This window comes from Maylandia zebra, linkage group LG8 (assembly GCF_041146795.1).
Source record: "Maylandia zebra isolate NMK-2024a linkage group LG8, Mzebra_GT3a, whole genome shotgun sequence".
Lineage (NCBI taxonomy): Eukaryota > Metazoa > Chordata > Actinopteri > Cichliformes > Cichlidae > Maylandia > Maylandia zebra.
Window position 1 is genome coordinate 9,636,295 of NC_135174.1, and position 27,677 is coordinate 9,663,971.

Sequence of the window (27,677 nt, forward strand, 5' to 3'; positions counted from 1 at the left end):
TCTCTCCCTCTCCGTTCCTCTCTCTCCCTCTCTCTCTCCCTCTCTGTTCCTCTCTCTCCCTCTCTCTCCCTCTCTGTTCCTCTCTCTCCCTCTCTGTTCCTCTCTCTGTCCCTCTCCGTTCCTCTCTCTCCCTCTCTCTTTCCCTCTCTGTTCCTCCCTCTCTGTTCCTCTCTCTCCCTCTCTCTTTCCCTCTCTGTTCCTCTCTCTCTCTCTCCCTCTCTCTCCCTCTCTCTCTCCCTCTCTGTTCCTCTCTCCCTCTCTCTCTCCCTCTCCGTTCCTCTCTCTCCCTCTCTGTTCCTCTCTGTTCCTCTCTCTCTCCCTCTCTGTTCCTCTCTCTCTCTCTCCCTCTCTCTCCCTCTCTCTCTCCCTCTCTGTTCCTCTCTCTCTCCCTCTCTGTTCCTCTCTCCCTCTCTCTCTCCCTCTCCGTTCCTCTCTCTCCCTCTCTGTTCCTCTCTCTCTCCCTCTCTGTTCCTCTCTCTCTCCCTCTCTGTTCCTCTCTCTCTCCCTCTCTGTTCCTCTCTCCCTCTCTCTCTCCCTCTCCGTTCCTCTCTCTCCCTCTCTGTCCCTCTCTCTCTCCCTCTCTGTTCCTCTCTCTCTCCCTCTCTGTTCCTCTCTCTCTACCTCTCTGTTCCTCTCTCTCATTCTCTCTCTCCCTCTCTGTTCCTCTCCCTCTCTCTCTGTTCCTCTCTCTCCCTCTCTGTTCCTCTCTCTCTCCCTCTCTGTTCCTCTCTCTCATTCTCTCTCTCCCTCTCCGTTCCTCTCTCTCCCTCTCTGTTCCTCTCTCTCATTCTCTCTCTCCCTCTCCGTTCCTCTCTCTCCCTCTCTGTTCCTCTCTCTCCCTCTTTGTGCTGACAATCAAGCCAAACACCAACATCATCAAATATACAGTGGAAACCAGATATTTACTCTTCAGGTAAAAACACTTTTTAAATTGTAACATCAAATCAGACTAAATGTTTATTTTTTTAGATAAGTAAATATAAAAACATATTTGTTAACTTTAAGAGTAAAGAGAGAAACTGTCTGTGTTTCTTAATTGTAAATGGCACCAAATTGTATTCATAATTGAGCCACACTTATGGAGCTCCACGATTCTTTTCCTGGTGTTTTGGTTGACATCTCTTGATTTTCCCATGTCACAGAAACAGGCTCTGTGTTTTGCCTTATATGCATCCACAGGTGTGCCACCAATTTACTCACATGGACTCTACTAACCTATCAGAAGCTTCTTCAGCTCAGAACAGAAACGTCTGGAGTTTCTTATTAATTAACAATAAACTTAGTGTACATGTACTCCTAAATTTGATGAAAGTGATAAAAAATAGACAGCTCTGTCTCTCTTTATTCTGACATTTAACTAATTCAAAAGATATTTCAATATTTATCCAAAACAAAACAAGTTTGCTCTAAATTGATGTTGTACAGTAAAAAAAATGTTCTTGTGTTTTCCATAAAGTGTATGTAAATATCTGGTTTCAACTGTGAATATACTGTTGTGTATTGAAATTCCTCTTGTTTTGCATAGAAAAATACTGAACAACATACAAAACATAATATATAAAATAACATTTACCTGAGTTTTTTCTTTGAAAGAAGCCTCTAATGTCCATTCTTATATTTCAGTACATAACTGAAACCGATTTATTTAGCCGTGGAGGGAAACAACTGAAAATATGAAATAAACACATGTAAGCTAAGACTCTCTAAAGAAACAGCATTGTTGTTGTTGTTGTTCGGCTTTTCATTTCGCAATTTGTTGATTCACTTGAAGCGCAAGTAACGTAATATGGGTCAAGTGATCAGTTTGACATAAATCTTTCGTGATGCACCGTCATATTTACATTATTTGTACAGTACGAATGATTTGCTTTGGTACCTGCTCAAACTTCAGTTCTCCTCTGTCTGCCTGGCTGCGCTTCTCCAACAGCGCACTCACAGGCAGCAGCTCCACCCGCTCAGTCGCTTAGTGTCTGAGCTCGGATCGTACCAATATTAGGGGGGATTTACGCACAGTCGTAAATTCCCACAGTGTGCGCTATGTGCTTCGAATATTGTGTGAAGTTTTTGTTTTATACAGTTGTCAGCCAGGCATCTAACTATGAAAAAATTACACTCCAAAAGACCCCGGGCTTCTGACAAAACAACCCGGGCTTAAGCCCAGTAAGCCACCCCCCCCCCCCCCCACTGCTTTGGATGACAGTTTGCCAGTAGTTCTCATGATAGATGCTGATCTGTCTGCAAACACTTTCCAACTGCTGACCAAATGATAAAGAAACTGTTCGAAAAGTGCAAGAAAGAATAAACAGTTAATGTTTGCCTTCTAACGAACTTGTGCCTTTTACATGTTGGTTTCAGTGGTAATGCATTAGTTTTTATTTTGGTGGCATTCTGTTTACAGAGAGGCGCAAATTACAGGTGAACTCGTCCATCTGCAAATGACCAAAGCAATCAAAAGGAATAGCCAGCGACCACATGCCAACTGATCAGCAAATAAACATTTTTCACTAGTGACTGGAAATAGTACATACATCTTGGGCCTATGAGTGAAGTCAAAATGTATATGGGGAGTCAGCTGGGAGAGTATGAAACTGTCCAAATCAGTAACGCAGGCATTTATATGAATCTAACAAAGATCACAAAGATGAAACTTTCTTTAGAAGCTTAGGAGTCAACCTTTATTGATACTGTTCAAAAAGTCACATCAAACAACAGAAAATTATATACGTCTTTCATATTTGCTTCAGTACTGCTGTTTATACTCGTATGCTGCATTTCTTATTTCTTATTACAGTTGAACTCAATTAGCAGAATATAAAAAAATATACTAAGGCAGAATCGTATTTTTTGCAGTGGCACATAAAAACAAAAAGGTAACAGTAATCCATAGCAGGATATCAAACGGAGCCATAGAAAACAGGGTGGCTGGTGGTATAATCTCCATTTTCATCCTCTTCCCTGATGTATATACTGACACCTTGTAGGGCCATACAACACCTCCAAGCAACAGGCAATGCAGCCAAATACGATGCTAGAAACTGCTAGCAAAGCATGTGTTTGTCTTGCTAATGTTACATTTTGTTTATGGACATTACAACAAACCAACTGGTTTGATTTAGCACGTTGACATCAAAGGTATGAACTACAATGAGCTAATTGGAGTTTTTCAGCTGTTACCAATGCATGTAGCAACACAACGGTACAGGACACAAGTGAATGACGTACATTGAAATTGTAATTATAAAAAAAAAAGATGATGAAGAAGAAAACTTGAAAGGGCATCGGATATAGGAGGAATACCAGCAGTTTCAACCTCTTTCCTAAACCAAGAAATCTAAATGTTTTTGCTAATTTCTGGCAGGTTTGATCTCAATTACGATGAGTTAATGCTAGGCTAAAAAATTGTCTTTTTATCTGCTAGCTAGAACGATTTTCTAATGTAGACAAAATCTTTTTCAGATTTACCAAAATGCTCATTTTTAGTGTAGCTAAGGGGCTGATAAATGCTGGTAAGCCTAAAATGACCTTTAAATGGTTATCTGTTGTGTTTCCTAACTGTTCACACAGTGTTCATCTCGGTGATTGGACACCTTGTCAATATTCAAGTACTCTCCTATATTTCTGTCGGGGAGTAAAATAAATTAGATGCGCTTTGAACTGCCCTGCAGTTGCAACGTGACCGGTGATGATATAACTGAAGACATACAATACACATAATAATGGTATTAAAGTACAGTATCAGCATTGTGTATAAAAATGTGAGGAGAGACATGAACCTGATTTTTGAAGATTGATTTCATCAGCTTCACTGCTAAAAAAAAGCAAATACACATTGTAATTTCCCAGCAGTCTATGTGCGCAGTTACAAAAAAAACCAAAATCAAAACAAACCAAAAAACATAAATTGCTGTAACCTAAAATCAACTACATGAAAATGCGGTTAAGGACAAATTCCAAAGCCTCAAGATATCAACCAACAAAGTATTTAAAACACATCTCAAACATATACTGTAAAAACACACCTTCCACATAACCTCCGTACACTTCCCTGTCACAAAAGGTACAAAAACCTGACCACAAATTATATAACTGGATCATCTCTGGACTATATAGTCGGGATTTGTTACTTTGGCACGTTGTTGTTGGGTAACAAAACAGCACCAAATTGCAAATCTTTTTGAAGAAATTTAGAAAAACATATGTTTCTTATCAGTTACGTAACACCATTAAAAATATGATCAGCTAAGATTACTTGGAAATCCAGTTCTGAAAAACCCTTCATTGGTCACACAGCAATGGAGAAATAAGCCAATTGATTCTACCTAGCACTTAATACAGTTACTGTGATTTTAACTTAACAAAGGCCTAACTCAGTAGTTGATAGAGACAACAAAGAACTTTCATCCATTGCAGTAATCTTTCTTTTTGGACTTTTCCGTTCCCACATGCTTTGCTGTCCAGCAACAATCCTCCCTGATTTCACAAATGCAAAGTAAAATACTTTCCCAAATAGCCCCATTCACTTTATATGAGACAGAATATTAAGTTGAACTGCTATGCAAAATAATTTTTTTGCTTATCAGCAAATAGTCACATAGTCTTTTTCACAGCCATATGAAAAAGAAAGGTTTACCAGGACTCTAATCAGCTCTGTTAAAAACTCCTTACATCCTTACTGGAGTTCATAAAGTAAGTAGAAGCAAGTCGCATCATCACAGCAAAGTCACACTAATGCCAGACCATGCAATGCTCAGAGAAACAGCAAAAATCTCAAGAGCTACATCTCAGACTCAACAGGCCTCGGTTAATATGTTAAGTACTAAAATTCACGACAGTAAAGTAACAAAAAGACTGAACCAGTATGGCTTGACATGACAGCACGAAAGCAGGGCTTAGGTTTGTAACGTTGCATCTGAACAAATCACAAGTATTCTGGAAGAACAATGTCCTTTGGACAGATAAAACCAAAGTGGAGTATATAAAGCATATAAACATAAACTTCCTAATACCAACTGTCAAGCACTGTGGTGGAGGGGTGATGATTTCAACTTGTTTTGTAGTTAAAGGACCTGGACAGCTTGTAGTCACTGAGTCAAGTGAACTTAAGCAATGCCATAAATATCCATCCATCCATCTTTTCACGTTATTGCTGCTAATGGTGGTTCTACAATCCTGGGTTGCACTTTGTTTTTCACAGAACTGCACAGAGGCCTGTGAAAACTTTTTCATGTGACTATATTTTATTTTTTTGGAGGTTCAATCTTAAATTGCCACATAAAAAACTACATACAGAGCACAGTTAGATATCCTGTATTAAAAAGGCTTAATTGTCAGCTAACAGTTTCACTTGATATGCTATCCCATACCAGATGTGGCACACAGAACAACTGGGATTCAATATACTGCTGATCTTTGGCTTATAGTAGGAGTACCTTTGGCAGTGAGGCCCACAACCTTCAAAGTGAAAGAACTAGTCAACAGGACGGTAATATCAATGTGATATCAAAGCAGGTGCATTGGTAAGGTGGGAGGAGTTTGTCTGTGTGATTTAGGGTCGAAGGCTTGGGGGAGGACGCGATGGCGGTGCACAGGGAAGCCCTGGGGGAGTGCGTGATGGCGGTGGTCCTGGGGGCACCTGGCCTGATGGTGGAGATCTGGCAGGGGGGCTGGTGGCAGTGGTAGATGGTGGAGTGGTGCGAGTTATGGGGCGGTAGTCTGGTGGTGGTGGCGAAGGGGTGTGGATAGGGGTACGAGGTGGGGCCTTGGCTGCCGCTGACTCCTCTTTCACTCTTGTGAAGTTTATGCATCGACCCTAAAGGAAAAGAAAGAAAAGTGGGATTAAAAAAGCTTTAAAATAATTTTTAAAATAAACATAAAATAATTATATAATCCTGTTTTCAGGTCTTTCATGTTGGTTGGACCCCAAACTTAGTCCAGACTGAAGTATTAGCAGATAGTCACGGTGATGAATGATATCTAATGGCGCCTAGCATTAGCAACCACGATGCTAATGTTTACAATGAAATATCTAACCAGCTGTAATAAGGCTCATCTTGAAATGATCTCTTTGTCTGATACAAAGAAATCTTGTAAATAGAGTCATGCAGAGAATACATGTAATTTTTTTCCTACCGGCTAGCATGCTAACAGGGCTTTGAATGTAAACCACACAGCCACAAATCTGCACAGTCAGCATATTACCATGCTAACTAAAACCACCATATGACCATCCTCACAGAGCCTTTTGCTGCAGACTCCGACCCCTTCCTAAAATAACACAAATTTTATAATTTACCCTTCTATGCGTTCACACTAAAAAGCACAGCTGCATGAAATAAAGAGTAAAAATAGGACAGCAACCTATAAAACAAAATTTCACCCTGCTCTCCAGCGCATTTTTAACTCCCGAATGTTCAGGTTGTTGTGGTGACCAACAGATCGCACAGAGGTTAGGGATGGAACGCCCTAAACTTCTGAGTCATTTTGATTACAAGGCAACTGATCAGGTTACCTTGAGTAGATAATCCTTCTCCAAACAATCACAGTTAAACTCAGATTCACTGCAATCATTCTCAGACATACTACCAACATGGTTACAATCAATCTCTGTCAGTCTGTCTGTACCAATGAGCTCAACTCATCTGCATCTCTTTGCAACTGGTCACAAAGGACCTGTGTCATTTTGCTGTTAATTTAGGGTAAATATGATCTTGGAGCAGTTTCCATCCATAGGATCACTGTAGCATAGCAACAACAGTAGTTTTCAGTCAGTGATGGTACGTGAGGTGGTTTTTTTTTTGTGTGTTTATGCATGTTACGTTCTCATCTTCAGGATAGATAAATATAATATTACTTATGTTCAGCAAATGCAGCAGCTGCATGGCATTTGTGATCCAATGCTGCTGTACCCATTTCCAGTCATCACACTACCTTGCCAAAATTCAAGCATTGCACAAATAAATTAATAGAGTATTACATGGAAAAGTACTGAATGAAACATCTGAATTGAGACACAGAGTATGTGTTGTTAAACGTGGTATTTTTTTAAGATAACATGGAAAATACTACAGATAAAAAGCATCTGATGCAATATATAATACATAATCTATACATGAGAGTTGTTTTAGATTAAAAAGAATCTGGAGGAAAAAAGTGTCTAATCTAAAGTAGGCTACATCTGGGCTAAGAAGGCATCCGAGCTCAGGTCATGGTACAGTCACTGCTCTTTGTATGCTTGTGTGTGCCAGTCTGTGTGTGTGGCCAGCTGGTGTTCCAGATTATGCTTAAATCCCCGCTTTTACGCCCCCACTCCAAATTATCCCTGCTAGTCCAATGTTCTGTACCGAGAACTGTAGGTCCGAATGCCGACGGTCCATATGGAGAGAGAAGATTAGGGTTAGAGGCTGGGGCTGAACTGTGCCAGAGGTGGTAAAAGTTAGCAGTGAAGCTGGAATACTTTAACAGGTTGACTTATCAGGGCGTAAAAGCAACAAATTTATTTAGACAGAAATCACATTTTAGTTACTCATAAAATGTTACACCAACCACTGGTTTCAGCGAGTTCACAGAGGTCACTGTTACCAATGAAACTCTACCCGCTGCATAGCTGCATGCGGTTGGCAGTCAGGGTGGAATGAAGTAATGTTAATCTGCTAATAAGCAGTATCAGCGACTTGAGCCGCAGGTCCCTGGTTTTACATAGTGGAAAACGAAGGAATGGGAAATGATGTCACTTGTAAAACTCTAATGAAAAAGACCTTAGGCACAAGGGAAGATAGATTTTGATCTTTAATGTTAATATAATGTGACAGTGTTGCAGATAAAGCACGACAGTGAGTAAAAGTGAGACACAGAGAAAAATAGCCAGAGAAGAAATGAAAGACAGAATAATCCAAACTGAACTGAGAGAATTTCCCATTCTTAAGTTTTTCCCTTTATTCAAGCCAACCAACCTCTCCTGTCTTCTTCCATTTAGCAAGAACATCTCTGGATCTACAACAGACTCCACTCTGGCACTGATGTTGACGTTCATCAGAGTAACTTAAAGCTAAGAGATACTTTAGATGTTAAAAATAAGGTAAATATATAAAAAATGCATGATGCAGATTAAGCAGTGTCTTTTTCAGCAACACATACATACACTCATCAGCCACTTTGTTAGGTGCACCTGCTCAGCTCGCAAATATCTAATCAGCCACTCTCATTGCAACAACTCAGTGCAGACATGGTCAAGACTACAAGTAGGGTTTGATCCACCATGCAATACCAAGAAAGTGTTTGATTTGCAATGGATTTATTTTTCAGCATGACAATGATCTCAAATACTCCACCAATAATGAAAGCACACCTGGACGGACAAAAGAAAACGCAATGAAGAACTATCAGTCGTGGATTGGCCTCCCCAGAGCCCACACCTCAATGAATCAATCTGGCATCATTTTAACAGAGAACAGAAAAACGCAGCCAACATCCAAAGAAGAGCGTCTTTCAAGAAGCCTCGAAAACCTTTTCAAAAAAGGTGTTTGAAGAATAACAAAAATCATTAAACTAATTACACTGTGGGGGGCTGAGATAAGTATTTAACTAAGAAATGTTGACATTAATTGTATGTGAATTTTGTTTCAATTTCTTCATCCTTAATCCATCTTTGCTTCTTGAACGTCACTCTGTTAGCACCCAGCTGTGGTTTGAACCTCTCGACATTTTCCTGGATTAAAGAAAGCCACACTCGCTTGGTCTTTTTCACTGACCTCCACCACTGTCTACAGTCTTACCAAGGTCATTAAATTGTCTAGGACAACGCAAAATGTATGTGTGTGTATGTGTGAGAGAGTTTTGTTCAGTTGGCTTCTGAAGACGGGCCTGGCAGACATCTGCCAAAGGCATTACCTCGTGTCCTTCAGCCAGCTAAATGGCTCCCTGTAGAGCTCCGTGTTTATGTCAGTGAAAGACAAAGAGGGGAGGCACTAGCTCTGCTTCATACTGTACACTCTGACGTCAGTGTAATGGATGTGGTTTGGTGACACACATTCGCATAATGGCTAACTCCGTTCTCCAGTTTAGAAACTTTTACTGTAACTCTTCAAGTACACACACACATTCTCACACACTGCTGCTGCAGTATTTTTCCACGGTTAAAAACAGGCTTTTAGGGATGAAAACTCACATATGGCAAAGAGTCAATGCTACTGCATTCGACAGCAAGTCAAATTTGTGTTATTTCTGATTATTCGACAAACATAAATGTCTGTTATAGTTGAAACAAAAAAATCAAATACCAGCTGAATAAAATGCTTAAAAACAGAGTGATTTATTGTCACGCTGGAGATTTAGCTATGCTGCTGTCTCTGGCTGAAACCTCTTTGGGAGCACCAAAAATTCCTCAAACATCCCTTTGATGAACAATTTAAAGAAGCAGAGATGTTAGTAGGTTCATTGCTGAGCGAGAAACAGTGTAGTCATTGCTCTATAGAACACTACATATTTTTAAGCACTACAGGATCCTATAGTAAATTTACCTGACGCTCAGGAGCACAAACACACTTCCTCTCTTTAACCCTGGACAGCTCATCTGAATCACAAATGTGGCTCTGGTATCGCCCACTTGCTAATTTAAATGGCATCTTCTTTCAGGACCAGCTGTCCCACTAACAGAACAGATGCTGGTTTGGGTATTTTTTTGGCAGAAGGTCGTTCCTCACCAAATGACCTAATTTTAGTCAAGTCAGTCAATCCAAGTCTTTTGCATTCATTACCATGAATCCATCATCCTATATTAAAAAAGCACAATCATGTTTGGTGCTGTTATCTCATTCAGTCGTGGCCGATAGCCGCCCCTCCCTCAGCCTGGTTCTGCTGGAGGTTTTTCCTTTCCACTGTCACCAAAGTGCTTGCTCATAGGGGGTCATATGATTGTTGATTTTTTTTCTATGGATGTATTATTGAAGGGTTTAATTTACAATATAAAGCGCTTTAAGGCGACTCTTGTTCTGATTTTGTGCTGTATAAATAAAATTGAATTGAACCGAATCGTCATACTTGATCATCACTGAATGTCCTCTGACTTTTGTTTTAGCAAGGGAAAGTTTTAGTTCTATCTTTTTTATACACTGAACAAAAATATAAACGCAACACTTTTGTTACTGCTCCCATTCCCCATGGGATGGACGTAGAGACCTAAAATTCATTCCAGATACACAATATAACCATCCCTCCCAAACAGTGGTCACAAATCAGTCCAAATGTGTGGTAGTGGGCACATCTGCTATATTGAGATAATCCATCCCACCTCACAGGTGTGCCACATCAGGATGCTGATCTGACATCATGAGTAGTGCACAGGTGTACCTCAGACTGCCCACAACAAAAGACCACCCTGGAATGTGCAGTTTTTTGCACTATTGGGGGTCTGGGGACCCAGAACCGGTCAGTATCTGGTGTGACCACCATTTGCCTCATGCAGTGCAACACATGGTCGCATGGAGTCTATCAGATTGTCAATTGTGGCCTGTGGAATGTTGGTCCACTCCACTTCAATGGCTGTGCGAGGTTGTTGGATATTCGTGGGAACTGGTACACGCTGTCGTATACGCCGGTCAAGCACATCCCAAACATGCTCAATGAGTGACATATCCGGTGAGTATGCTGGCCATGCAAGAACTGGGACATTCTCAGCTGCCATCTGCCCTGAACAATGTGAACCATGATTCATCCGTGAAGCGCACACCTCTCCAACGTGCCAGACGCCATCGAATGTGAGCATTTGCCCACACAAGTCTGTTACGGCGACGAGCTGGAGTCAGGTCAAGACCCCGATGAGGACGACGGGCATGCAGTTGAGCATCCCTGAGACGGTTTCTGACAGTTTGTGCAGAAATTGTTTGGTTGTGCACACCAATTGTTCCAGCAGCTGTCTGGGTGGCTGGTCTCAGACGATCTTGGAGGTGAACCTGCTGGATGTGGAGGTCCTGGGCTGGTGTGGTTACACGAGGTCTGCGGTTGTGAGGCCGGTTGGATGTGCTGTCATATTCTCTGAAACGCCTGTGGAGACGGCTTATGGTTGAGAAATGAACATTCAATGCACGGGCGACAGATCTGGTTGACATTCCTGCTGTCAGCATGCCAATTGCACGCTCCCTCATTGCTTGTGGCATCTGTGGCATTTTGCTGTGAGTCAAAACTGCACATTCCAGGGTGGCCTTTTGTTGTGGGCAGTCTGAGGTACACCTGTGCACTACTCATGATGTCAGATCAGCATCTTGATGTGGCACACCTGTGAGGTGGGATGGATTATCTCAATATAGCAGATGTGCCCACTACCAGTGCAGTGTGTAGGGACGGTACCTTGCTTAACGGCTACCCTGAGGTACCCCTGAGCAAGGTACCGTCCCTACACACTGCTCCCCGGGCGCCTGCTTAGTGGGCTGCCCACTGCTTCACTGAGTGAATGGGTCAAATGCAGAGAAAAACAAGTAATTTCCCCATGGGGATCAATAAAGTATCCATTATTATTATTATTATTATTATTATTACCACACATTTGGACTGATTTGTGACCACTGTTTGGGAGGGATGGTTATATTGTGTATCTGGAATGAATTTTAGGTCTCTACGTCCATCCCATGGGGAATGGGAGCAGTAACAAAGGTGTTGCGTTTATATTTTTGTTCAGTGTATAATCATGTTATCAGTGAAAAGAAAATGGAACAGCCAAAAAAGATTGAGACTGTATCTGATCCTACTGAGCAACTGCGTGGGTGTCTGATAATAGCAGTGTTTCTAGTAGAGTGATCACAATCATTTCGTTACCAAATTAACCGTCAATCAGATACTTTTGGATAAAAAAAAACCCAGACATACACATTTGCTTTCTTATTTGTTTTGATATAATAAATAGTTCTTTCTTGGTCAGAGTTTTTGATTGGTCCACTGCTGTGTGAGGACTGTAAACATCTGTCTGTGCAGTCTACAGCGTACAGGTTTAGACTTTGTGTCTTAATGACAGAAAATAAACCAATGAGCAACCAAGCAAACTGTGAGTTTTCTGACAACAATAGGAAACAGCTTGTGTACTGCTTGATTATTAAAATATTTTGGGGTTTTTACCATCATTAAAAAAAACAGGAAGTTGCATTACCACAAAATGAGTTCACTGTTACAGGACTGCAGCCGAAGTCAGTCCCCAGGGTGACAGTCATGCTGTTGCAATTAGCATAAAGAAACATGCATGCGGGAATGCAGATGGAACTAATTTAGAGAGTTTTCTTATGGATTTGAATGTGTGCCAGCTTTGCAGTGTGAGACTGTAGATCTGAAAACCTCAGGATGAAATTGAAAACCACCAGCTTTTCAGGTAACATAAAAGGGAATGAGGTGTCTGACTCTTGTTTCTGCTGTTTCCTCTTTAATAAAAACATATTATTCTGCCTGGAAACGAGCCGGCACGCTGGCCTGTAGGCCTGCTTCTTTTGTTACAAACCACAAATGACTGGTGGAGGCGACATCGTTGGAAAGAGAGGATTTCTTCAACAAAATAGGCATTGCGTCATGTTGAGCGTGCCGAGCAATCATCATTAAAAAAAGCTTTTCTGAGTAAGAGAAATTTGTCATTAAGGAAATCTCTTTTTATCTGTGTGCCAGGTTGTCTTTGGTGAAGATGGAATTGGAAGCTGAGGGTGACTTTTTTAGGTCTTGGGGAATCTGAATGTTTATTATGTGGCTGCAAATTCTATCGCTGTACATGTTCGTTGTGCCCAGAAAACAGTCTTAAATGTGGAATTCCTGCTAAAGAAGATCACTGGAAATTTTCTGCTAATAAGGCCGGATTTTAACTAGTGCTTTGGATGGGTCCCGATCAGCAGGAGAGTGAGCTATGGAGAGGAAAGAAAAGAAACAGGGAGGAAACAACTGGCAAAAGGAAAAAGGTGGAGAAGAATCAAGGGAGGGGAAAAAGGAAATGCTAACAACTGTATATGTCACCAAAATGGCTTTTAGTCAAACCATAGAGAATTTGAGGGTAGTGCAACACAGTTATGATCTATCATTGAATTACAAAGTTGCCTTTAAGACCAACAGAGATGAAAATAATATGCAACACATTTAAACATTAAAACAGTCTTTGCTAAGATTGTCGGCGGGATTTAAAGCATCCCTAGAGAGCTTCCTCTCCCAACATTCAGCCCAAACTCTTATCTAAGGCTTTTTGATAGAAAGGCCTCAGGCGTTAAAACTAAACCATGTGGCTTATCTGCTCTGAAGAAGAGAGACTTTTTACCAGCTTACGCGCACGAACACATCACAAAACTCTCCCGTTGAGCTACAAGGATGTGAGCTGCGGTTTGGCTTAACATCCGATTTATGGCGTATAATGTGAAGCAGGTGTGAGATCGAGGCTAGCTCAACAGCATGGAATGGGCTAGCTGAGGTGTCAGCCAGCACAGCCACACCAGGAGTGAATGAAGTGCGCTCCCAGACGGTGGAAGGGAGGGCAGGGTGAGCAAACAGCACAGATGAGCTGGACACTTTTAAAACTGCACCACTTCTCAGCCTATAGTGGATCACCGCTCATCTTAGACACTCAATACGCACTTGGTCAAAACTGTGCAAGTAAATGGATACATCCATTATTAGTGAGTTAGATTTGTTCCTACTAATTGATGCACTTTTATTGCAGCTGACCAGTCACAATGTTGTGATGTCATAATTTTGCAACAATCAATTCCAGTTTCTTTATATAGTACCAAATAACAAGACAACAACAATTGCTTCAAGGTGCTTCACATTGTAAGATAAAGACCCTACAATAACAGAGAGAAAATACTTGGCAACAGTGGGAAGGAAAAACTCATTTTTAACAGGAAGAAACTTCCAGCAGAATGACGCTCAGGGAGGGGCAGCCATCTGCCATGACCGGGTGGGGGTGATGGAATACAAATTTAACAGGCAAACTTCACATGAGAGTGGCTAAATTAGGCTACTTCTGACTGCCCACTGATCTGCAAGCAACTTTGCAACCCAACTTGACCATAGCTCCTCCTTTTATGCTGAATGTGACTTAATGAACAGTGTAGCTGTTGTCATTGACGCCTGCTCTCTGTGTTAGGGTGTTGCTTTTCCACCTCTGGCTTTGCATGTGTGTTTAGTTGCCTTGGTAACTAGTGATGATTAAATCTATCAGCAAGTGTTTCAGTTGATTTATAGTTTTGAATTGAGACGCTTGAAAACCAAGGCTTTGAAATCAGGGGTTCATTATTCCTGAAAAACTCCCTTGATTTACGTGCCACTCGTATTACTATTGGATGAAAAATAAATCTTTCTTACTTTTGAATTCTCGCTGTCCAGTGAAAAAAAAAAATCAACAAGATGGCACATATGAAACGAACATATAAAAACATGACATATAATTTAAGATGGAGAGAATGCAGTGAAGGAGGGATGACCTTGCAGATGAATTCTTAGACATCTGATGAAACAGAGATACTTACATGATCACCGGGCTGGGGTCTCATTAGAGAGACCTGGTCATACCCACGGCGGAACAGAGCCCAGATGGCGTCCAGTTTCCCCTGAAAAAGAAGCAGAGGAGCAAGAAGATAAACAGCTGGCCAGATGTGAATTGCACACTTCTCCACACTGCAATCTATCACCTAATAAAAGACTGCTCATACTGACTTTTCTATATCAGCAAACATTTGGTCTGTGGTTCTTTTTCAAGGCTGAGACCAGGTTTTAATCCCAAACAAACACCACGGCAGCTGATTTGACTGATTAGTTCCTTCCCCTCTGGATAAAGCTGCTGAATCACTGATTAGTCACAAAGACTGCTGGATATATTTTAGTTAACTCCGGTCATGAACGCTTTAACCTTTAGCAACATAAAGCAATTAATAAAGCATGATAAAACACACGATCTGCCAAGAATCAGAGCGTGGGCTTACTTCTCAGAGACAGGAAAGAGCTGATCCCAGCTAAAACAACTGTAGGAATCCAGCGTGTATTTTACTGTAGACAGTATTTAACATTTGACAGAGCTGAAGGGCAAATGTTTTGAGATAAAATCTTCTGGATTAACCGAATAAAAAAATGCTAAAAGATGTTGCATTTGCTTGGACAAATAAGCAGTGGTGGCATGGATCCTAAACAGAAGTGCACTCACACATCAAAAAGTTTTAGAAAGATGGGGCCAGCCACAGCCCAATTTCCACATTCAGTGATCAATTTACAGTATTTACCCCACATTTCAGTGTTCACATTCACCTTCTGTACATGCTGTTAGGCTGCTGTGAATGAATTATGAATGCAGCAGTGTGTACAGATAACAGTACGCTTACTGTATGAAAAGCGTCACACAGAGTGGTTTTATTTTAGGAGTAATATTTATGCTGTGCTGGCAGTCTCACTATGGGCATGTGTTGGTGCTATGGCACTATCAACTAATTACATGTATATAGCATGTATATACATGTGTGCTGTGTGCTGGGAAACTTCTGCTGCCCTCATGCCTTTAAAAAAAGTCGGTGGGTGAAAATTCAAAAATGCAAAGTGGTCTGAGTGTAAACAAAGCACATTTTTGACTTTCTAAAAAAGGAGGGTTTTTATGTAAGAGTGGTGAGCGTGAATTCCTGAACTAAATGCAAACAGTACGAGCGTCTATACGGGATAACAGAGTGTGTGGGTATATTTTACATTACAGTGTCCCATTGTGTGCTGATTCTGTGAGGCTGTGTTTACCCGGATGGGCGTGTACCACTTCCGGCTCTGAGGTGGCTTCTTGTTCTGAGGTTTCTTAGGTTTTGGCTCATAGGGTTCGTACTCCTGCTCTGGCATTTTCACCACAGCGTTCTTTGGCTTTTCCAGCTTAGCCCCCTCCTCAGTTGAACCCTTCCCTCCCCAGCGCACCTACAAGACGGTAGACCATACAAAAACAGAAAAGGTCACTGTAATCTGTTGTCTACAGATTTAATCGTGACTTTATTTCAGCAGCGTAAATGCATCGTTTTGACACCTCCATCCTCTTGATTCCCCCAATTCCTCTTCCTCCATAATATGAGGCATCCACAGTGGGCCACTTCTTTTTGGGAAGACCGTCGTCGTCGTCATCTGACTCCTAAACACCGGTACACAAAAGAGTTTGTCTTTCACAGATGAAATAAAGGTGCAGGAAAGTCTTGGGGTATTACTTAGTTAGGCTGTATTTATGTGCGTGTGTGTGTGTTTTGACTCACAGGCTCAGGAGGAGGTGGAGGAGGAGGCTCTTTGATCACCTTTAGACAAATAACAGACATGCCATGATTTTAAAATAACATAACATCAATGCAAGTGTTTATTATTTGTGAAACTAGTCGGTGTTTCTTACCACAGTGCAGCAGAGCGGCCAGAACCACCACAGGAAGAGCAGAGCAAGGAGGAGGAACAACGCCAGCAAGGTGATCAGGAGAATGGTGCCATCGAACTGGAGGGCAGACACAAACACACGATGCTAGAACATTACGACAAGTGCACCGTGCACATCATGTTTCACAGGCTGGACATAGATGCTAGCTAAAAAAACATGCAGGCGCCGTATCTTCAGGAGATAGAAGGAAGATGGCAACTGGCACAACACCTGATAAAAGTAGTAGTACAAGTAAAAAGGGAAAGTAACGCTGACAATTTTAAGATACTTGTAAATTATTTTAAAAGTACCTCAACTACCAAATTTGTGGCATGTATACATCCATAGCTCTGATCTGGGACCTCGCTGCCCTTCTTCACTCATGCATAAGGTGCTAGCCTTCCATGTATGCGCATAGAAATCTTGACTTACTTGTTGTGTAGTGAGATAGACAACACATATATAATAAAAACGGTGATGTAGTGACTGAATGCTCGTATTATCCACAGTGGTAGTGCTGACAAGAAGAAGTAGGACAGTATTTTCAGCACTAATAGCAGTAGCGACAACAGATTAATCATAGCTGTGGTATGACTGATTTGAAGGAAAATAGTAAAAGCATATAGGCTCTAATATTCATGTTTTCCTTTCTCGAGGACAGTGGTTAATGTGAGCTTTTGCCATCCCTGACTGAATCCTTATGTTGACATTTCTCGCTTTAAGCTAGGCAGACGTCCGCTGGCCAAACATGGTTCTCATTAGAGACCACAGATGAGGATCACATGTGGTTAGACTTTCCCCTATCTATCTATCTTGTGGCAAAGCTGTGGAGGATTTATCTGAACTCAGCAGTGGGGCCCGCTGCAGAAAGCACGTCAGCGGTGCCAAATGATTATTTATTAAAAATCACCCGGATTATGATTTCCTGTGACAACAACTTAATTTGCAGAAAAGTTAAAACAATAGATGGTGGGGTGGGGGTGATGGGGCAGGGTTACTGCTAGCAAACAATGCTGAAAATTTTAATAGTGGCCACATCTGCATTTTGCTGCTTTTTCACATGTGAAGTTTGCATTTTCTCCCATGCAATATGGATGTTTTTTGTGGGCTAAGTACAAAGGCTGAAACCCCTCAGTGTGACACTTTGACAGATTCTGGGGAAAGGATGCAGGGGGTCAGTGGGTTTGTGGCTTTTGCTTTCAGCTTTGATTCAGAGACTCCAACTTGCACGTTGTTTATTGCACCAGGCCCTCCAATCTCCAGCTGACAACTTTCCGTGCCTTCTCGAGCCTGGTGTGACTTCAGTCTATATGTTTTAGTTTAGTGCCATGAGGCAGCTAATTGCAATGGTATGTCTAATTGAGGTCTCTTTATCGTGAACCACAACACAGTTGTTTAAATTTGCAGCGTCTTCGTGGATATGATGCTGCGTGGATGGAGGCGGTGCAGCTTCAAAGACTGCATATCTTTTTGTTTTTTGGGCCTATTTAATATGTTCCAACATACCAACTTCATTTAGTTAAACTGCTTTAAATTGCATTTGTTAACTTGTTTTCATGGACTGAAAAGCTGCTCCGTTTCACACATGCACCACCTCTAAATAGCAGTACCAAGAGTGCATCTGTCACAGATGTTTCACCCACAAAACTAAAATATTAAACCGGGAACTCCAAGGTCACCAAGCAGCTTCTTTAACCTTTTTTTGTGCCCAACACACGGAGGTTCATAAGGTCTTTGTTGGGTGGCTCACTGCTACCAACCTCTGTGGTTTGGCTACCAAAAAAAAAAGGAGAAAAACAAAACTGAGAGTGGAGAAAGTGAGACAACTAAGAAAAGAGAGAAATGTTGGAGAAAGCAGAAGAAGAAGCAGAAGAAGAGTACAAACTACACAAACGTTTTTTCTTTCTATTTTTTGCACAATTAAAATCTTTGCAGTGTCCCTGCGTGGATACATGAAGCTTCCACTTACACACTCTGTGGTGGTGATGTGAACGTTGCTGCTGATGAAGGACAGACCGTCGTTCATGCTCACTTGGAGATAAATCACCCTGAAACAACACACACACGCACACGGATGAAGGAAAGGAGAGTAGATCAGTGTTTGGGTATAACATTACAATCCACGCTAAGCGAATTTAGATCGGTTTATTTAGTCTGTCTGAAGTTTTTCCAGCTCAAGCTCGACTTTGTTTGATGGGAATGATGTCATTTAAACTTGGGTTCATGCCAAATAACGTCACCGAACTGTCTGCGAAAGGCGAGGTGGTTCGCTACATGTGAGAACGAAATCTGAACTAACAGGGAACGACCACAAGAGCGGAGGATTATGAGCTGAAAGTGACAGATTTTTAGCTTAGGAGAAAACTGAAATCTGAGCAATTTCTTTTCTGCAGTAACTCGAAAGAGGTTGCTTTTGACTGTTTCCAGCTGCGAAAATCTCAACCCAGCAGGAGGAAATGTTATTAAAAACTCTTCCTAATAGATGAGGTATGCGCTGAGTCGTGTGACTCTTGTTTACGAGCCCCGTATCACTTGCAAATTGTGTAATCTGACTCCAAATAAACCAAACCTTTTTTAAAAAAAAAGAAAATAATCGGCAACAGTTAATAAACAAAGACAGAAAGTTTAGAGTGTTTTCATGTGACTGATTGTGCAACACAGCAGGCACGGCAGCCAATCCAGGGAAGAACTGAAAACACAACCTGCTAGTTCAGGCTATTTTTTTATGGTTCTGGACAGGTTGTGTGTGTTTTTTTGTTTTTTTCCAAGAAATGACAACATGCTAAAAGCATCACGAGGAATAACAACAACAACCACTTCTCCTCTTTAAAGGCAGTTCATCATATCTACTTGGAACTACAAAATAATTTGTTCAACAGATCTCAAGTAAATATTTTTCTCACTTCAAAAATGTATAAACTTGCCAAAAAGAGTACAGAGTACAGATTTGTGTCTGTATTCCAGTGGAAACCATGTAGATTTTCCTGAAGGCCTGAATCCCTTCTCCCTTTGAGAGGTGAAAAACAATTCAAGTGACCCCCAGAGACCTCTCCGAAGCCTGTTGTTATTCACTTCATAAAAACATGGATGAAAGGCATGCCTGGATGTGAAAGAGGTATGACAGATGGAAAGAAGGTGGGTGCAGACAGAGAGGTGAGCTGGGTTAGTGGGTGAAGTTCATGATCAACATCATACGGATCGTGCCGACGACAGACATCTGGACACGAGTGGATCGAAACCTAAAGATAGCCTAGACCCGAGCATGCGTTTGATCACTTCAGCATGGATGCCGACTCCGTCTCCTTAAGTTCAGGTCTGGACATCTGTAGACAGAGTGTGGTATTAATAGCATCAGTCCACGTATGCATCCTAGCTGATCTCAGTGGCTGACTGACGGCATTTTAGTTTCCATATTACCAATAAAACCAATAAAAATGTCATTTATATAGCACCAAATCCTAATGCTAACTAGCGCATCTGTTAAGGGCTAAATAGAGATTAAGTCCTTTTGATATGTAGCCATGTCATCAAGTTTACTGCAGCAAAAAATGCCAATGGGAGTAAAAGGCCAATGACCATCACTGATCATAGTGGTCTGTAGTATAATGTAGTGTCTCATAAAAGGAAACTATTACAAGAAAACCTGGGGAGGAAATGTAGGCTGGTGTAATAGACAGCTATTAAGTAAGGAAGTGAAACAGACAGGAGAGATAAACACCCACTCACACTTTTAGATGTGCAGTATAGAAACGATACACTGATTAATTGGTCAAGAACCTACTTTATTAGTCTGAGTTTCAGAAGAGTTTCAAAACCTCACTAAGAAGTTTTTACACTCTGCTGAGAATCATACATAAACACACATGGCAAGGCCAGGGTAGGCGCTACATAGCTTTGATCAGCCGAAGCTGCAGAAGCAGACAGCGCAGAGGAGTGATGATGGGATCAAATAAGGAGGTAATGATAAAAGACAGAAAAGAGAGAGAAAAATAAACAGATGGGCAGGCAGGAGCTGTGGTGAGGTTCCACAGAAACTAGCAAATAGGTCAAAAAGAGCCAGCCTGGCACTAAAAGCTGCAGAAGTGGAGTAAAAGAGAGAGTCTGGAGGTGGTGTTTAGATTTGAAAGAACTTGAAAGTTTACAAGTGCTAAGGTAAGATCAGAACAACAAACAAAGATCCAAATGAATCTAATCAGCGGGAAGTTGTGGGGTTGTAATGCCACCACATCTGCTTTACAGTCCTTCCACCTTTGACTGAAGTTTCAGCATCGGAGCCATCACTCCAGGTTTCCTAAATCTTTCTCCAAGGACGCAAATCAACTTCTCTCTGCTACCGTACCACAGCCAGCACAAATATTACCTCTAGTGTTAAATAAAGGAATTTGTAAACAATTATAGAAATACAAGAAGTACCCTAAAAAAGTCAAGAAAGAAAGCGTGAGAAGAGAACCTCTGGTATTAGCTGACAAGGTCTCGCCTGCCTACTTTGTGTGTTTAAAGTCTTTACCACCATCCACTCAACCTTGTATTCTGTGGCCCAGTATACTTTTCTTCCCATAAAGACTTAGGTTAGAGAGGTTTGTGGATTGTTGATGTTGGAGCATAGTTGGGCTCTAAAAGGAGAACACAGCTAGCTGATGAGAAGCAATTCTGGCCCCTTCTTAGGTTACACCGAGAACTTGTGTGACAGTCATGTGGTCAAAGTTCGAGTAGGCCAACCTCAGTTGTCTTAGTTTTCAGAGCCCTTCATTGCCCCTTTGAACACTGACAGAAACACTTCTTTTTAATGCCCTGTGATCCTGAACTTTAAAATGCAGCTCATTTTTTCTATTGCTTCATGAACCTCAACAAGCACAGATCCCTGATTTGAATCTCATCTAAACTTGGACTACAATAATTTGAAAGTCATTATACCAGAACTGATTCATTTTTGGACACTTCAGAGCAAATTTTAAACAAACTATTGATGTGGTATCAATTTACATGCAGATGTGGAACAGTGTTAGCTTTTATTACGTTTTTCTTCTTGAGGCAGTACTTTCTATCTATGTCTACCAAGAATTTGCTTTAGTTTTCACTGCTCTGTTCTAATTTACGATAGAACTAAGACGTATTTATGAAGGGTTTACCACTGAATATGCTGCCACAGTGAGAGAGCCTCTTTTATTTTGGTAAGCTCTACTGGGATCGAGAACGGAGGAATCTGGCCTCGGATGGGGATCATAAACAGCTAATGTACAGCAGGCGTCTTATGGTCTGTGCACATATACATGCGAATATATTTATGTGGTCTAAGATGCACATGGACGGCACTGAAGTATGAGCACTTTTGCTTGAAAGGGTGATGAAAGTGGATCTGCATAACTAAATGAAATCATGAAGTTATAAAGAAGAGGGACTTACTTTCCAACTTCATCGATAACAGGAGCTGGACACAATAAGAATGTGTCTTCTACATCAGCTGGCTTTTCATCTACAAGAAAAAAGAACTGAGCTATGTGGCATATATGTAGCATGTACAGACAACATACACGAGTGAAAAGTGAATTTTGTTTCTTTGTGAGGGTTTCTACTTTTTCCTCATAGAAACTGTATACTAATAACACATGCATCTGTCACAATTCAGCTTGATTTATATTAAGGAAACAAAGCATAGGTGTACTCACTGATGGTGATGGTGTCATTGATTTTGAAGCTGCAGAGCACCTGGTCGATGTTTCTTGCATGGAGAAACCCATTCCCTTTCACCACCACTTGAAAAGACTCTGGTTACACAAGGTAATTTTACATTTTAGACACTTGGCAGACAGTCTTTGCTAAGAAAAATCTGACACTTTATTACTTTATCCTAAACAAAGCTCACTTTCCTGTTTAATGTGGCACAGTTGCACACCAGCATGGTGTGATGTCTCTCTAATGATGTAGTATTATTTCAGAAAAGCCAAGAAGCCTCCAGCTCAGCTCAGCTTAGCTTATCAGTCTCACACAGGTCGTTCTATTTAAGCCTCTCCACAGTTGCTGCGCGTCTGCAAGCTGCCTTGCAACCCACCCTTATTGCAGCTCCTGCTTTTCTTGCTGTTTCTGACTAAATCAGTGCCACAACTCCTGTTATTAATGTCCTCCCTGGCTTGCACTTATGCACCTTTGCAAATACAAGGGTTTTCTCCATCTTATCCATGTCATAAGGTGGATGAGAAAATAACAATATCTTGACTGTAGTGGACCTGAGTGAAACTGAGCTTATTTTTCCACCATTGTCATGTAGAGAAAATAGCATGGGCCTTAGTCTCCTTACATTGCTTTAAAATACAATAAAAATGAATAATATAAAATAAATAGAACTAATGTCTCTGCTGGACCTTAAATAGTTACAATGTTGCCTGTCAAAAATTGAAACTACTGTTATATATCAGCCGTATACGTATATAATAAGGTTAAATCTGTGAGGCAGCTTGCTCTAGCAGCAGGCCATGGTATAATATTCAGTGTGAAGTTAAATAATTTCCCTCTTTATGGGTGAAAGTAATTCATTGCTTCATAAAAGGCAGATGTGAAAAACAGTCAAAGTCCTTCTGCTATTGCCAGAAACTTTTAATCCAACCCTGCTTTTATCTGTTCATTTGTGGCTTTTAATGTCCATTTATTGTTGCTTTAACTGTCATAATCTTTCTCTTGGCAGGAGAGTAAAGAATGGTGTCTACTTTACATCATATCTGCAGGAAATCTCACCCCTGCCCCCCGTCTCACGGTCCCTCCTTTTAATGAGACTCTAATATTTAATGAGACTGTAATATTATTCCCTCCGTGTTACCCCATCCCAGCAGATTTCCTGTAAGTAACCTGGATGGCCATAAATGGTCATTTCTTTCAGTCTGGGATTGTCATAATTCAAAGAAGCCGAGACCAGGCACCCACTAATGAAAATGACACAGTGGAAGGAGCAATGGTTTGCTGGCATATGTGTCGATGACTCAGGAGGGACCGAGTTCAGGCTGTAATTGTGAATGTGTGAGTTTTATAGCTCCTCACCTCCTGCACAAACACTGGAAGGCTCAGCTGCCAAAATTTCAATGCAGGATTTCTTGATGATCTGGGGGAGAAAAGACAGCAGTGATTTTTCCACATTTATTTTGATACTAGCCTTGTTCATGAGCCAAGAGCTCAATTAATATGTTTTGAGTATATTTGGGAGTCATCTGATGTAAAATAATCCTTAATAATACTTATCAGTGTGTGTCTAAAAAACAAGTTTGGGTTAAACCTCTTCCCAGAATACTCAAAACTCTCCCTGCTTTGCAAATACAGCTGAATACTTTCATGTTTTGATTTCCTTATTATTTTAGTACAATGATGAGTTTTTCTCCCTGGTGATATTATTATTGAGTCTCTAATTTCTGTCTTTTCTTGACGACTGATTTGTTCTGAGTTTCAGTTTTGCGATCATGTGTCGTGGTTAATGTCTTGATTTTTATCTATGACAGTTGCAGTTCGCACCCTTTGTCTCATTTCTCTGTTTTTGTGTTGGTTCCTCTTTGTTCCCCTGTCTGAGATCTTGCTAAGTGTAAGTATTTATGTAAGCACTAGTGCTCTTTTAGTTATTTCCTGTTATTTCCTGCTTTGAAAGATCTTATGTCTTGATTACCTCCATCAGCCTCTAGTTCCCCATTCTGTTTCCAATCCCCAGTTAGTCATGTGCATATAAATAATCCTGTTTGATTTTTGTCACATAATTTGTAATGCTTGCGATTCATTCCCCTCTTTTCAACCCTTTGAGATCTTCAGTTCTCTTTATGGATTTATTTTACATTGATATACCTTTTATCCTACCTTTTAGCAATTAAAGCTTTTAGCTGTTGGATCCTCCGAGTTCTGAATCCTGCCTTTTATGACTCTGACTCTACACTCTGCACATCTCATTGTGACAACTTTATCTTAAATTATCAAAGTGAAGGGACTAGTGTAACTTACTTTCCGATGGTTATGTTCTCCAATCTTAATACTTTTACATTAGAGATGTTTAAAGCATTAATAAAAGCAAGACTTAAAAATGACCGATCCTTTAAATAGGAAGTGAAAATCTTTTAAAAGAAATTCCAGCCTTAGATATTTTTCAGGGTTTTTTTCTTTTTTATATACTCTGCGTAATAAAACAGTGAGACACACAATGCATTCCATTAAGGTCAAGGAAAAATGATTTGGTAATTACATAAGATAATGTTTTTAGCTATTTGACCATTATCAAACTCTTGGAGCTACAACGGATTAAATGTTCAAATGACAATCATTTCAGCTGGAAATGATCTGGTCACTGGCTAACGACTATGAGCCTACCTTTGTTTATTATTCGCCGAAAGGACGACTGCAGCTGAGAATATTAGGCTTTAGAAAATTGTGATTTAGCTGAGTATATTGAGATTTCTCATGTGATGTCATTGCCTAAAATTTGGATGTGATACAGCCACAGATTTCAAGGGAAAATTACATTTTCCCAGACTGATTGGCAGCCGTTCCTGGAGGTTGCTGGCTGTTGGTGGGTGAGAAAGAAGAGGGTAATAAACCAAAAATCTCCTTGTGACAGCTTTGCCTGTAGATTCACGTCTGTCTGCAAACACTTCCAACTACTAGCTGAGTGGTATTAAACAGAAATGGAGGTTTGCCTCAGAGCTTCAGCCAACATGTTTCAAAAGAAACAACTTTCACAATGAAGGTCTCCAATTCTGGTTTGTATTGCAGTTCTTACATTTTCACTTCAGCTCAGAGAGCAGCTGGCCAGTGTTTGTAGACAAGTCCATCACTTCCATGCAAACCATGGGAGACCGCAACAATATCCTAGCGACCAAAGCAATCACAAAGAATGTTTCTGCCGACCAGCTGAGGAACACACATTTTTCCCAACTGACAGGTAGGTTGCTAGGGGAAAATGGGGGTCACTGATCAGTCAACAAGACCATGTGACTCGAGATTTATCAGTCATTTTCCCAATGACTGCCATAAACCTCAAACAACCACTCTCTACCAGTTGATGAATACTAATTTGACCCCCATGACCGGTGGTTGCCAGATGTTCGTGAACAAGTCTCAAACCTGCGCGACTGGTCCTTGATTCACTTGATCCTACACTGTCACTGTGATTGTCACAGATCCAAAACTGAAAAAGCAAAATATTGCTCAGTGAGCTGATAAAAAGCTTTTTTTTCACCATGCTAGCTGTAGGAGAGAACGCAAGTTGAAGTAGCTTACCCTGCTTGAACTGAACTCTGACTGTGTGTGTTTCAGCCAGTATACACAAAGAGTTACAGTTCTGCGTGTTGCATGACAGAATACTGAGCAGAGAGTTGAAACCTAGACAAGTCAGTGCTCCTTTTAAAAGCTTAAAAGGAGCACTGTATTAACTGGTCTGAGAGAAAATAAAATCTAAAATCTTAAAGAGATATTCAGTCATTATGAAATTGTACAATAGTGTTTTCAAAAGTCAGGTTTTGCTTTCAAATAAACAACTGTTTAAAATGACATTGCAGTGAAAAGGGATCTTGTGTTGAATATGTAAATACAGATGTCTGAACGGAGCCTGTATGGGCTAGTTTCTCTGCAAGGAAAAGTGTTTATTTACCGAATCAATGACACCCCGCAGGGCGTGGAAGCCTCCCAACACAGGAAACACATGTTCAATGGTGTCTGCAATGGTGGCCAGCTACAGTGGGAAAGAAGTTCAGACAGAGGTACACAAACAGAAGAGAACAGAGGAAGGATTAACAAACTAAATAATCAAAGGAGGCTAAATAAACTTCAACAATGAAAGATGAGGCCATGACAGGGGGAAAGCTGCCTCAAATGCACTCATACTCATTTGAAGCAATTTCAGATGTTTTAGAGGTAAAGAACTGTACAGTAAGAGAACATTTGAAGAGATCAGAGTTAAAAATCACTGGAGTTGGTTCACAGGGAAAATGATGGGTTACCCAATTTGTAAGATTTCTTCTTTTCCAGAATAATGAGCACATGTGGTAGAGTACATGTCCTGTGGTGAATTTTTGCTTTTTTCTCTAATCAAATGTCTTATATTTGGGGGATTAAAGGGAATAAACTTCCATATACTGCACAAATTTGTTACATCTGAATTACCTGTGTCTCGTTGAAGTCTTTGACACCAACACAGTACACAATAGCTCCCAGAGATCTGGCTTCATTCGCCTGTTTGAACAACAAAGGCAAAAAGTTGAGCAAACTCCAGAAAACTGTCAGTCATGAAGCTAATGAGAGCAATTCTGCTTCCAGTTTAGCCCTGTTACTGAGCTCTAACCAGAGTCCCCTGGAAAATCAGTGTTAGTGTGAATTTGTTACCTGATGTTGTGCATCTCTAAGCTGATGCTCATGTAGCTCTCCATCAGTCAGAGCAATAATCACGCTGGCAGTACCTGCAAATCATATACGCTGTGTTGTAACTTCACCATGTGCTCCATTGTTGCCCAAAAAATGAGATAATTATGTTTATTAATGCTTACCAAAGTTCTCTTTCCTTATCTGCTGATTTGCCTTTAAATAAAGTCATAGCACATTTCAGATTTAAACAGGTAATAGAAGGAGCCTTGAGTAGCTCTGTTCTTAACAGACTGATTTTGCAGTGTAAAAATGTTACACATTACAGCACACACTCACAAGCTGTAATCCGAGGTGCATGAAGGTATCTCCACCGGGAACCTCTCTGTTCAGTGCGTTCAAACCCTTCGTGATGTCGACTCTGCAGAAAGTAACAAAGCACAATTGGATTCCTGTCCTGCCTGTGCATTTCTGGAAGCTAACCTACGGTACTGATTAAACTTTTTTGGTTATTATATATAAAGCAAATACAGAGTTTGTACAATTCTAATGAGCTTGAAAGTCAATATTTGGTATGACCACCATTATTCTTCAACACAAACTCAACTCTTATATTCAAGCTTTCTTATAATTTTTTTAAGTATTCAGGAATAGTTCTCCAGTGTCATTCAATAATGCTGAAGTTTGGGCTCTGGGGAGGCCAATCCATGACTGACAGTGTTTCATTGTGTATTTTTCTATCCAGTTATGCTTTTACTCCATTGGCAGTGCATTTGGGATCATTGTCAAGCCGAAGAATGAAGCTGCTGCCAGTCAGATGCTTTCCTGATACTGCATGGTGGACTGAACTCTGAAACTACTTTTCTGCATTCATAATTCCATCAATTTTTACAAGATTCCTACCACTGACTGAAATACAGCCCCAAACCATGACAGATCATTCACCATATTTTATGGATGGCTCTAGATGCTCATTGTTATACTTCTCAGC

General features: G+C 40.7%; 1 protein-coding gene across 1 annotated transcript in view; it reads right to left on the bottom strand.

Annotated features, from left to right (window-relative positions):
- Nucleotides 1-2,830: 2,830 nt before the first annotated feature.
- Nucleotides 2,831-27,677, bottom strand: part of antxr1c (ANTXR cell adhesion molecule 1c) — a 38,689-nt gene continuing 13,842 nt past the window's right edge. The window contains exons 4-18 of the mRNA XM_012920834.3: nucleotides 27,026-27,107; nucleotides 26,872-26,902; nucleotides 26,711-26,784; nucleotides 26,492-26,560; nucleotides 25,980-26,060; nucleotides 23,399-23,459; nucleotides 22,036-22,134; nucleotides 21,773-21,842; nucleotides 18,339-18,417; nucleotides 16,352-16,447; nucleotides 16,221-16,259; nucleotides 16,001-16,102; nucleotides 15,727-15,894; nucleotides 14,481-14,561; nucleotides 2,831-5,809 (exon numbers count right to left, since the gene is read on the bottom strand). Of these exons, the coding sequence (XP_012776288.1) occupies nucleotides 5,546-5,809; nucleotides 14,481-14,561; nucleotides 15,727-15,894; nucleotides 16,001-16,102; nucleotides 16,221-16,259; nucleotides 16,352-16,447; nucleotides 18,339-18,417; nucleotides 21,773-21,842; nucleotides 22,036-22,134; nucleotides 23,399-23,459; nucleotides 25,980-26,060; nucleotides 26,492-26,560; nucleotides 26,711-26,784; nucleotides 26,872-26,902; nucleotides 27,026-27,107 (1,396 nt within the window). The 3' untranslated portion in view covers nucleotides 2,831-5,545. The remainder of the gene's footprint in view (nucleotides 5,810-14,480; nucleotides 14,562-15,726; nucleotides 15,895-16,000; nucleotides 16,103-16,220; nucleotides 16,260-16,351; nucleotides 16,448-18,338; nucleotides 18,418-21,772; nucleotides 21,843-22,035; nucleotides 22,135-23,398; nucleotides 23,460-25,979; nucleotides 26,061-26,491; nucleotides 26,561-26,710; nucleotides 26,785-26,871; nucleotides 26,903-27,025; nucleotides 27,108-27,677) is intronic.